This window comes from Eleutherodactylus coqui, chromosome 5, assembly GCF_035609145.1.
Source record: "Eleutherodactylus coqui strain aEleCoq1 chromosome 5, aEleCoq1.hap1, whole genome shotgun sequence".
Taxonomy (NCBI): Eukaryota; Metazoa; Chordata; class Amphibia; order Anura; family Eleutherodactylidae; genus Eleutherodactylus; species Eleutherodactylus coqui.
In genome coordinates, this window is record NC_089841.1 from 273759439 (window position 1) to 273771616 (window position 12178).

A 12178-nucleotide genomic window follows, 5' to 3' on the forward strand; every position below is an offset into this window, starting at 1 on the left:
AAACTTAAAAGGTTATTACCTTTCACTTGTTTTGCCAAATATTGGTTAGCGATGGGCATTTCCCGTTCTAAGACCCTTTTTGTGCGAGGTGAGGCAGTTTTGTTGAACCGGACTATACGAGGTGTTCAAAAAGTATCCAACCTTGATTTTTGTGTTTAAACCAATGAAGCTGGGGGGGGCACGTATTTAGGCGAACCTAATGCGCATGCTTGGATTTTTTCCCTGCCCGCAGAAGCTGTCAGTCGCCGGCAGACAGCTGATGAGTGCGGAAGTGTAAGCGGGCGCCAGCTAACTTTTTTAATAAAATAACAGAAAAACTTGAACGCTTCTGCATTAAATTTTGTGTTTGGCGATTCCCAAGTTGAAACGATCCACAAGATTCAAAAGGCCTTCAGAGATGAAGCAATGGCCACCACACAGATAAAGGAGGGGTACAACCGCTTCAGAGATGGGCGCACATCAGTAGAGTCCGGCTCTCGACTCTCCCGGCGGCATCATGGGACTTCTGGCTTTTCCCCGGAAAGGAACCAGATTTCAGTCCAGAGAAGACAACATGCAGAATGCGATGGACCAAAATTGGCGTTTCAGCGCTGCTTCCGACAGTGGCAGAAGCATTGGGAGACGTGTGCGGTGGCCCGAGGCGACAGGAGGAGATTACTGGAAGATTGTTGGATGGGAATACAAAGATTCTTTAGGAATAAAGGTTGGATACTTTTTGAAGACCCTTTTCCTCTGTATCATTTAATTTTAGGACTTCTAATCACCTGACTGAAAGAGACTTGAATGTAAGGATGTGTTCACAGCCGTCTGAGGCTCTGTCACAGCCTTCCATCGGGGTCACCAAAACACAGCATCCAGACAGAACCCTGGCCAGAACCATAGGCTGCCATTACTGAGGTGGAGACCAAGGCTGCACGCGTCCGTTAGTTGCCGGCGTATCTGATGGACAGAATATCAGGATTACCTGCACTCTTCGTCCGGCACAAATGCTAATGGAAGCCTGTAGAAATAGAGACCAAAGTTTGCAGCTTTGCTCCCCACTCAGTAATGACAGCCTATTCCTCCAGCCAGGGTTCTGTCTGGATTCCATTTTCGGTCATCCAGATGAGAACCCATGACCGAGATCCAAAACATGAACATACCCTTACATGTATGCTATAAAACAGAGGGCTTCATCTCCCCTCCTTTCCATGTTGTCCCTTCCTGTCCTGTCCTACATCCATACTGCTGCTGCCTTATTACCTTTATAGTGACTGAGAGGTGGGGTGACCGGGGAGCATTCTTCCCCACCGCCTCCATTCACAGTAAGCAGACGTTCAGAGGGGACCGGCTGCTGTATACACGGAACGGCACGTCTATTCTCATTCAGTCACTGCATGCATCTACATGGGACAATTATACAAATCCCTGCTAGAGCGCAGGACTCGTTCCGTGTAAAAGGGCCATAACTGATAATCTGGATTGTGTGTCGGAGTAGACTGCTTCCTCCGTCCTGCAGACAGACTACAGCGCCTAGCTGCTACAATGAATGACCTATTGTTGGAACGAGTGAACCTCCAGACTGCGAGCTTAAAGGAGCCGCGCAGCCTTTCCATAGAGTAGCACAAGACGCGTCGGGCTTAGCTGAATGGCATCCTCCTCCATTCGGCTTCAGGTGGTTCACAGAAGTGCCGTTTGTACTCCACATGCACAATGCAAACTGGAGGAAAAAAAAATATCACCGTCAGTGAATTTTCTACCAAATACTATGGCCAGCAATTGTTTGTCAGGGACATGGTTTCAGATAGGGTTTCCTATTAGAGATATTTAGGGACAGTGGTGTTTGGTGTTAAGGTCAATGTTAGGGATAGATTACGGAAAGGTTTAGATGGTGATGGGTCGCTCTCACACGACAGTTTGTATGTTCAGTTTTCTGTGAGCCAAAACCAGGACTGGGGAGAAAGTATAATGTAGAGATGTCCATGTCCTCCATACTTTGGACCGACTCCTGGTTTTGGCTCACAAAAAAACTGAACATAAAAACTGTCGTGTGAGAGCGTCCTTAGGTATGGTCAGGTTGTGATTTCTGTTTCCATCAACCATCTTTCAGTTATCCGCCTACCATCACCATCATCCATTACCCCCGCCACCCTCTACCTGTCCTCTATCGGTAAATTCAGGATTTAGCATTACCTGCGTATTGTTCCAGACTGGACATGTAGATGTTGTGTATCTAGACTTTTCAGAGGTGTTCGATACTAGGCCTAAAGGTTAGTAGATAAAGTGAGGATGCTGAGACAAGAAGAAAACGTAACGCAGGTAACTGGTGGAATACTCGCTGCTGACGCCACAACGCATCTAACCTATATTGGCCATTAGTCATTCACCTGGCTATATACGTTTCATGGCAGCGGGGCGACGGATGCACAACCCTTCTGGCAGTAGTCACCCAACTATTAGACAGAAGCCATTGTTCTTTGAACTACTCTATAATGCGTAGCGGCACGTTCACACCTGGTGGATTTAATGCATTTTTCCCAATTTTTACAATAAAAAGGAGTCCGGTTGCTGTTGAAGAGTCGCCCACCAATGGCTTTGATGTTCACACCAGGGTAATCTGCTGTAGCAGAACAGTTTTGTACAGTTTCCTCAGTCTGGGGCTGCCGCTCGCCAGCTGCCATGCGGGTCTCTCCGGGTGTCCAGCACTGATGCCTACCCGCTGCACATCTATGCATGCCATCTCCGCTGGGACGCGTACATACTGTGCCAGGGGAGCAGGCCAGCGCCGGTATGAGGGGACGGGGAAGGGGCATAGGCTGGTACATTGCCCTGGGCTGGAAGGAAAACAACCTGCAGCAAATCCTGAACTATTTGGATTTTGTTGCTGGAGTTTAACTTTTTACACTTAACTCAATGGAGAAAATCCACATCAGCGTCTGAAGTCCGCAGGTCAAGTTATGTCGAGTTGTGCTGTAATATACGGCTTATTTTCCATATTCACATCCGCAGCGTTTCCATTATGTGTGACCCTAAGAGTCAGACACAAGCCTGCAGCGGCCGCAGCCCTGAGATCCTACAACCATCAAGTTACTGTAAAAAGGATTTTCAGTTATTGATTTTATATAGATTTAGGCTCCACCTGTGAAAAACTACATAAAATCTATAGTCACTGCGACTCCGAACTGCCGCCACGGCATCGGACGGGCGATGTCACATAAAGCCATCATGTGGGCAGGGTTATGGGACATCAATGACATCCAGTCCACTCTATTGGCTGCAGCATACCATGTGACCGCTGCGACGCCTGTAGAGGGCAGCACACAGCGCCAGGTATTTGCTTTATATACATTATGTCCCTCCACTGCCACCAATGTTAGGGGACCCAGAAAACACCTTTAAGTTAAAATGTGGTTAATAGATCAGATTTGCGAGGAATAGTAATCTCTAGCTGCGACGCCATTATCTCACAAATAACAGCCAAGTCAGAGAAATTGTGCTACAAGTACTATAACAGACCTTCAATCATTACAACAGAACTGAAGAAAGCCCCTCATACCCTATTGTATCCCCTAAATACAAAATGAGGAGTAACCATCCTGACAAAGACAACTCTGCAGGAAACCTAAATCAGGGGCAGGGAAAACTCATCCCCGCGGTGTCACACACGAACAGGCATCACTGGCTCTCTGACAGAGTGGCCAGCAGGGGGCCGGGGCGGCCGATACTGAAAGGCTGCCGTGTTAAGTGAATGTAGAGGGGCGGGGGAGAGCGAGGAGTGAAATCTCCTGCAGCCGCCCCCTGCTGGCTGCTCTGAGTGAGCCAGTGATACTCGCTCCTATGTAGCACAGCCGATTGTCAGGCATCGGTTGCCCACCATTCATCCCGTGTGAATGGGCCTTACCTCTTCACTCGTGTCACGGATCAGATAAGCCCGGCTATTGCTGCTACATTCACAGTACTTGATCCCCCCGTGGCATACACGGATAATTGGTGCACCAGAGACAGAAGGTTTGTTTTGTACTACTGATTGTTGATTAGAGCTGAGCCTGCCAATCCTTAGACAACGGTCTGACATCATTTGGCTTCTCTACTCCCCAATTAAATGCGTTTTCAGCCTGACTGATGCATGTTACTTTAATATGACTGCCGGGTCCATCGGGTCTCTTACGGAATAGTTAAAAGAGATCGTCCACTTATTGTAGCGGCCCCAAAGACATGTTTAACCCTTATTTTTGCGCTATGCCCATATACATGATTATATAAAGGCTCGTTCACATAAGAGGGTCCTGCAGGCCTTTCTCAAGTGATACAATATTACATGTAATATTGTATCACTGATCACTTCAGAAGGGTTGGTGATCCGGGGACCACCCTCAGAGCCCACCCGGGGGACCACCCTCAGAGCCCACCCGGGGGACCACCCTCAGAGCCCACCCGGGGGACCACCCTCAGAGCCCACCCGGGGGACCACCCTCAGAGCCCACCCGGGGGACCACCCTCAGAGCCCACCCGGGGGACCACCCTCAGAGCCCACCCGGGGGACCACCCTCAGAGCCACGCGCCTGAAGAAACACCAACATGTCAAGCACATTTAGAACAAATAGAAGAGACGACACCGAAAGAGCGGCTCAAACACCAGAAGGGTCTCCATAGCCGAGGCCCACCCGCTCTACAGACTGCCATCACCCCCTCTAGTGGCAACAGAGCAGCCGCCCCACAGAACCTTGTCCCGAAATACCCTTAAGTGGGAAGAGAATCACAGAGCCCAACACTGCAGGCACAGCGGCTGTGAGAGGGAGGAGGGTGGCGGAGCGCTCGCCAGGTTTACCAATACCGCATATAGAACGAGGCCGAGCCGGAGAGATTCAGCTCCAAAAACATTTAATAAAAAATAAAGTTACCAGTTTCATTCAAATAAAAAACAAACCAAATTGTTGATCTGGGAGCAAGAAATGGCGGAAAACAAAAAGTTCAACATGTGAGGTAAATATGATAAAAATGTAGAAAGCTTGGCCACAGCATAGAACGCTGCTGCCCCCCCGCTACTGTCCCCACCGCATGGCCGGGTGAGAGCCACAGCATGCAGAACACAGCCCACCCTGAAACCAGGCAGAGGGGGGACATCGTACAAGGATGCTACATATGACAACGGTGATGATTGGGGAGGGGGATGAAGACTTCATTAGGTCCCTGTTTATCCTCATCCCAAGTGATTCCAAGTACTAAGTCCTATAGAAGCAGCATGTCTGAGGGTCTATCCCACCGCCAGGGGATTCCGAGTAGCATTCCAGAACGTTCCAAGTATGACGGATCGGGGGAGGGGTAAACACCATTCCAGGAACGAGTGTGCATTATTGCCTTCACACTCGAGGATACAGTCCAAACCTGCAACGCGAGCGGTTAAGGCAGACAACTGTTAGGTTCAAGTCAATGAAGCTTTACGGTCGGGCCATGTCTGGTATGCTTTATAATCAACATCTTCAGTCCAAGAGTTCGTCTTATAATCCCCATGGTCCGTGTACAAGTGCAGACGCCGCGCCTCACGCCACCACGAACTCCGAGTTCAGCTCAGGCTTGACATCTGGTTTCCACAGCGAGTCCTCATAGTCCATCTCCAGGGCGGCATCGCCGCTCGACGTGCTGCTGTTACTGCTGGTCCGACTAGACTTCCGTGTAGGAAGCCACTGGTACGGCGCCCTGGAGTCTCGCCGCGCCTTCCGACGCAGTCTTTTCTGATGCATAAGCAACTGCAAGCGTTCCACTTTGCAGCGCGTCGCCCTGTTTTCTGTTTGCCGCATGCGATCCCCTGCAAGTAGCAACAAGAGAGTTAACATCTGCTGTTGAGTTCTTACCCAACACATGCGCACAGCCCCTCCGGCCCGTGTGGACAGACCCTGAAAGTCCAGGCCTGCAGCGAGTGTGGGAACGAGGCACAGGATAAGGAGTAATAAACAAAAAAAAAACACTTATTCCCATTGTGGGGGGGGGGGGGGGGGGGGTCCGACCGCTGGAAACCTCAAGAATCTCAAGAAGTGCGACCCAGACATGAGTGAAGGACGCACAAACATACCACCGCTCCATTCATGTCAATGACAGCTGCCACTGACCTACATAGAGGCTCTCTTCATGCAGGGACCTCTGTCCTTGGGACTGATGGCGGTCGGACCCCCACTAACATTAGTTCTCCCCTATACTATGGATAAGAGAAAACTTTATACTTTTGTACAAACCCTTAAAGGGGAAGATTTATTAGGAGCAGCATTGTAACGCCCCTGTCCTCCCAGTCGGCACACGAGGCCGGAGTCACACCTGTACGTTTGTGCGTGAGTGCGATGCTCTCAGCCATTGTAACGGCCAACGAGTTTAACGTACAAGACAACCGCATGCTGCGTATTTTTCGCGCTAACGAAATGCAGACCAAAAAAATTGGCGCAGGCGAATGAACCCGTTGAAATCAGTGGGCTCTACTCTGCATATTGCACGTGCAAATAGACATGTGCGCATCCACCCTGACAGACGGGCGGTCTCAGGGCTAAAAAAAACCTCTATCCCCGCGCGGAGCACATTGTAGGCAGACATGTCCCTCCCAACAAGCCACACCCATTTTTGAAAGTGCGACGGCTGTCAAGAAAAAAAATATATAAAGTAGAAAGACGCTCGTGCCAAGTTTTGTGCAGAAAAAGCTGATAATCCCCCAAAATATCCTTATAATAGAAGTAACGTATCAGTGGAGACAGGAGGGGGGAGCCAAAAAGAGTGGGGGAGAAAACAAAGCCCTCCGGATAGAAGCCGCTGCAGGTAGGAGATATCAGGTGATTCTCACAGCAAGCAGTCGCACAATTGGGCAAAATTGTAATTCCCTGCAGTGATGAAGCGTGGGGTCCTCTCCAGCCGGTGGGGGCGCCCGCGGACCGTCAGCCGCACGCAGGCAGCTTCCTGCTGTACGGTGGATCTGCTCCCCCTCCCACACTGCCGGTCTTTGTTCTCCAACACAAAACACACAGAATGAAACTGGCCAGATGCGTGCGGACCCTCCCCCTACTCGCCCTCCGGCGGGGGTCGGACGTCCCCCCTTACACACCAACTGACAACAGGAGTCAATGTGAGACTGTATGCAGAGCTCTCCAAAGAGAAGGCCCACAAATGGCTCCTTCCCCTCCAAAACAAGGGACCCCCAGAAGCGCACAACCTGCCAACCCCACACATAGCCGCTGAGTGGGGGGTAGAGAGCAGCATTGTGAGGTCTTTGTCTCGTCCCCCTCCTCCCTGGAGCCACATGGGCACAGCCCTCCCGCGCCAACCTACAGGAGGAGGGGTCCCATCACCATTTTGTCTGCCATATTTGGCAGCGGCGCACACAGTAGTCCGCAGCTCGGCACGCTACTCACCAGTAGGCCTACACAGGCGAGCCTGGGGTTGGGAATGTCCTGTTGGTTGGCTTGTTTGCTGGGGATCAGTGCTTTTTGGAGAGGTAGCCTTGGCATGTCTGGTCTGTGATGCACACTGGGTGTGGCAGCGGAGTGTCGTAAGGGAGGGCGGCATGCCCTGGTAATGGCGGGTTGCACTCAGCAAGTCGTTGAGGATCTGTAAAATTGTCCCAATGTCTCGACGAGGACGTCCTGTACTATCCTGGCAATGAGGGTGCAACGTGCCTGCAGAAACAGTGCCAAGTAAGATACGGGCATGCAACAAGTCCACAGAAGTGCCATCTTCAGAGGCATGGCATTAAAGGTTTTCAGGGCACAGCGACATTACACAAACAAAGCACCAATGAGTTAAGGGGTCTTCCCTGCAGCGCCAGGACTGGAGTGGAAGCCACTGCTCCGACCTGGAGTGACCGGCGCAGTTCTCACTGCAATCCATGGCACCCAAGCCTGCAGTTACAGGCACTGGCCACTATAACAGGGTGGGAGCAGCGGCTTCCACTCCAACCCCGGGGTATCCTGGCAGTGACAGCCAGCGCTGCCTGGAAGAAGGGTAAACAATACAGTTGAAGAATTACTACATTAGTGGAAAAAAATAAATCCTGTAACGGCTCTGGGCGGGAGGAGGGGGGGGTTCCCTTTTAATGATCCCCCCCCCCCCAACCAAACATCAAAGACCTCCGTGGCATGGAAGCGGCAAAGAGCATGTGAAGCCCAACAATCTATCACCGTGTCCAAAGGAAGGATTCTTCGTTACACCCACACTAAAGGCTCATGCCCATGACCGGATCCTCACCGCATGTCACATGTGCGATGTACGGCCGCGGCATATGCAGCCACGGGACTCATTGCTTCATGCACATACTAGATGGCAGCGTGCTGTACTCAGTGTGCCACGCAGCGGAGCGCTATACATCCCGGCTATGAAACAGTGGGGAAGATAGAAGCCAGTTACCGTGCGATTGGCGCGCGCAGTACACTGCCGCCATCTGCGGTCACTGCCAGGTGAGAGCATTTACAAGCACTGGTAAGATGCTGCGTGGGGACCCAGAGCGATTCAGACCCGGCCGTGGGCAGGAGGCTCAGCGCGTCTCCCCAGCCCGTTAGCCCGCACGATGCTGGCGGGGCATTAAGTGCGGCTCGGTTTTAGCACTTTACGTAGAATTGTTGCAGATCATCCCAGGCTGAAAGTTAATGGAAGTCTGCCACCTTATGCTGCTGCCCCGTCCGAGGACAGCCATGACTAGTGACAGCGCCGCCCAGCGGCAGCCGTTCACATGCAGCTCACGCTGCGGAGGTTATTGCCTTCAAATCTAACTTTTTTTTTAGGTTTGAAGACGGTTGTTAAACCGAAGACCAATGTGAGCCAGCCAACGTGGCGATGCCCATGCACTGCCACCCCCATGGATGGTCGGGACATCTACCAACCCAAGACGTAGACCTCTGGAGATACTTGCCAGAAAATGTCCCCGAGAAAACTCCAGGCGCGTGGTTGACAAAACTCTCTATGATGGCACCAGGTTTTCGAGGTCGTGCAGATTGAGAAGGACTGCCAGAGTCGGCGCCACTCCGAGGGCCACTGCTGCACGGCACCTGCTGAAGACAAAGTATTAGCAGATACCACCTGGAGGAGTCCTGAGGCAGAACTGGAGGACCTCCAAACTCATGGCAAGGTTACAAGGCACTCACCTCCGCGCAGGGCGCTACGGCCACCCCCTCGCCGTGTGAGCGGAAGACGCTGGTGGTGAGGGAGGAGGAACGAGGAGCATCGCAGTGAGTGGAAGCAGCCGGTGCCGACTCCGCGGGCGGAGAAGAACCCTGCGTGCAGCCTGCCAGCCGGGAGAGGACCGGCGCGGCGCTGGTATGAAGGGTGCGGAAGTGGGGGGCAGCGCTGTGCTCCGTTCCTCTGGTGATCAGATGGCGGTGCTGGAGGTGGGAGCCCCCCGCCTGTTGGGCCGCCAGCTGGAGCTGTACAAACATCATGTGATCGCCGACTCGGAGAGCCAGCGTGAGGGGCGAGCGGCCGGACAAGAAGTCATTCACCTGGGGGGGGGGGGGGGAAGACAGAAGACAAAGTGTTACTTGTGAAACTCTTCAGAATAGTCAGAAGACAAATCAATCCTCCAAGATGGCCGCCTCTGAGGTCAATGTCATCTGAGAACGCCTTCACCCGCTGGAGAGGGCACGGAGCAGGAAACACCCCCCACCCCCTAGTCAGCGACTGAGCAAGTGCAACTCCTGAAGGGGTTAACAAAAAGCCTGCAATATGAAGGCCATTCACAAGAAGCCGCCGCACGCCATCACGACTCAATCACACAAACAGTCATAATTTCAGCACCCCTCCCCCACGTCACGACTCCCCCACCCCCGCATCACTGGACAAAGAGCAGAACATTAACCCTGCAAGCGCTGGAGACAATACAGGGGCAGGTACATCATGTACTCCTCTGGCAGTGTATCGGCCGCTCTGACTCACCGCCCCCAGCCCACGCCTGCAGGAGCGGCTAAGTATAGCAGAGTCCAGTGTGCGCAGCCGGGAGAACAAGGCCAAGGGAGGGCGTAGGGGGAACAACCACGGGAAGGAGGCGGCGGGCAGAGCACAAAGGAGGCACAAGAAGTGTCGCAAGAAGGAAGTCACTGAACAAAGACGTCTACAAGATGCAGGCAGAAGGTCATGGTGTCACCGAGGCGGCCGCCATCAGCCAACGCGCAACGACCGCGGCAGGAAGCGGACGTTAAAGTACAGAACTACAGGAGGAGGGAGAAGCCGCCACCCTCAGCGCCATCTGATGGCAGCTGGCTCGTCATAGGGCACACAGTGACATCACACACAAGGTGGCAGCCACCCACCTCTCCGGGCGACTCACCTGCGTCTCCGTGAGGCTCTCCAAGGCCTGCATCACCGACTGCTCCGGGCGGGACATCTGGGACTGTGGGGAGACAAAGGGTTAACGGCACGAAGGAAGTCGCCGGTGCCCGTCTACACGTCACCCGCTACTCACCATCAGCCCGGCCTCCACCGTGGGCAGCAGGGTCAGCCGGCTCCCGTCCGCCACTCCCAGGTCTTGTAACTTCCCGGAGTTCAGACGCCTGGAGGAGGGAGAGAAAGCGTAAGACTGCGGCCACCACCGGGCGCAACCACCGGGGGCAGCGGCAGCCAGGAGACTCGGGGGGAGTGCAGCGGCAGGGGGGCAGTCAGAGGGGGTACGCCCAGGAGACTCAAGGGGGGCAGCCAGAAGACTTAGGGAGCACCCAGGAGGGTACGGTTAGGAGACTCGGGGGGAGCACGGCGGCAGCAGGGGGGTACAGTTAAGAGACTCAGGGGAGCTGCTGAAAGACTTTGGGGGGGGGGTGCAGCGACGACAGGGAAGGTGGGGGGAGAGGTTACGGTGATGTCACCGCGGCTGGAGCCTCCCTGAGATGCCTACTGGAATAGAGGGGAGCCGGAGCAATAAGGAGCACAAAGACATGACCCCTCGGAGCAGCACAATGAGTGCGGGCACTGGCAGAGGGGCACAGCGGGCAGCACACATAGGGAAGCGTCAGCTGGGCACCGTACCAGCCGGCTATGACAAGCAATGGACCAACCAGCCGGGCACCAGAGGGGGCCACCAGCCAGTAGGGTCAGACGGGCACCAGAGGGGGCGCCCCACCAGCCAGTAGGGTCAGACGGGCACCAGAGGGGGCGCCGCACCAGCCAGTAGGGTCAGACGGGCACCAGAGGGGGCGCCGCACCAGCCAGTAGGGTCAGACGGGCACCAGAGGGGGCGCCCCACCCGGCAGCGATCGCTAGAGCCACGAAGTTCGGCTAAACAAAGCGAGAGCCGGCCGGCTGCAGAACAAAGGACGGGGCGCCGCCGCAGCACGAACCCCCGCGGGTCTGGCGGCGCTGACACTCACGTCTCCCGGTGCAGCAGGGTGAGCCGCTCCTTCGGCACCTTGAGTCTCTGGGAAATGCGGCGCTTCAGCCCGTCCACCGTCTCCTCGAGCGGCACTGAGAGCTCATAGCGAGTGCCGGTGGTGCTGTGGACGTCTAGCTTCATGAGCGGCTCTACGGTCACGTCCGTGCAGCTGCGGGCGCCGGGCTGCTGCTCCATCCGGGATCTTCTCCGCTCCGAGCTCCGGCGTAAAACTAACAAAGTTGCACGAGCTCCCCCTCCTGAGCGGCCGCGCTAGGCTCCGCCCCCGTACCAATCACAGCGCTCTCTCACCTCCCCCACGTGGCGGCAACTTAACCCCTCCTCGACGTCGGACAGCCAATCGCCGGCGGCAGTGCGGATTGCTTACCCCGCCCCACCCGCGGCCACACCCACCAGGCCATTCATAATAAATCGCTTAGAAAACAAAGAACGCCGGGCGACGGGGGGGAGGCGTCAGGGGGGACAGCCGGCATGGACGGCAGCGGGGGGGTCTCGGGGGAGGACAGTCGGCATGGACGGGAGCAAGAGGGGGCATCAGATGGGGACAGCCAGCATGGACGGGAGCAGGGGGGCATTAGGGGGGGACAGCCGGCATGGACGGCAGCGGGGGGGCATTAGGGGGGGACAGCCGGCATGGACGGGAGCAAGAGGGGGCATCAGATGGGGACAGCCAGCATGGACGGGAGCAGGGGGGCATTAGGGGGGGACAGCCGGCATGGACGGCAGCGGGGGGGTCTCGGGGGAGGACAGTCGGCATGGACGGGAGCAAGAGGGGGCATCAGATGGGGACAGCCAGCATGGACGGGAGCAGGGGGGCATTAGGGGGGGACAGCCGGCATGGACGGCAGCGGGGGG

The 12178-nt window shown here is 54.8% G+C and overlaps 1 protein-coding gene across 2 annotated transcripts; it reads right to left on the reverse strand.

Moving 5' to 3' along the window:
* Positions 1 to 4843: 4843 nt before the first annotated feature.
* MIDN (midnolin) lies at positions 4844 to 11548 on the reverse strand. 2 transcript variants are annotated; one of them, XM_066604736.1, is made up of 7 exons: positions 11304 to 11548; positions 10406 to 10493; positions 10271 to 10333; positions 9093 to 9446; positions 8861 to 8996; positions 7368 to 7631; positions 4844 to 5785 (listed from the first exon to the last, which is right to left on the reverse strand). In XM_066604736.1, exons 1-7 carry the CDS (start codon positions 11498 to 11500, stop codon positions 5520 to 5522), a joined length of 1368 nt encoding a protein of 455 aa, XP_066460833.1. In that variant the 5' UTR covers positions 11501 to 11548; the 3' UTR covers positions 4844 to 5519. The 2 variants fall into 2 exon arrangements, with proteins under 2 accessions (XP_066460833.1, XP_066460831.1); XM_066604734.1 differs by having other exon boundaries at positions 8861 to 8999; positions 11304 to 11547.
* Between the last annotated feature and the right edge of the window lie 630 nt (positions 11549 to 12178).

Excerpts from the sequence above, each read along its gene's own strand:
- MIDN (XM_066604734.1), bottom strand. The coding sequence starts at position 11,500 with ATGGAGCAGCAGCCCGGCGCCCGCAGCTGCACGGACGTGACCGTAGAG. Across the intron at positions 10,334-10,405 it reads CGGTGGAGGCCGGGCTGATG|TCCCAGATGTCCCGCCCGGA; the intron begins GTGAGTAGCGGG and ends GTCTCCCCACAG. Across the intron at positions 7,632-8,860 it reads TTTCTCGGGGACATTTTCTG|GCACGTTGCACCCTCATTGC; the intron begins GCAAGTATCTCC and ends CTGTTTCTGCAG.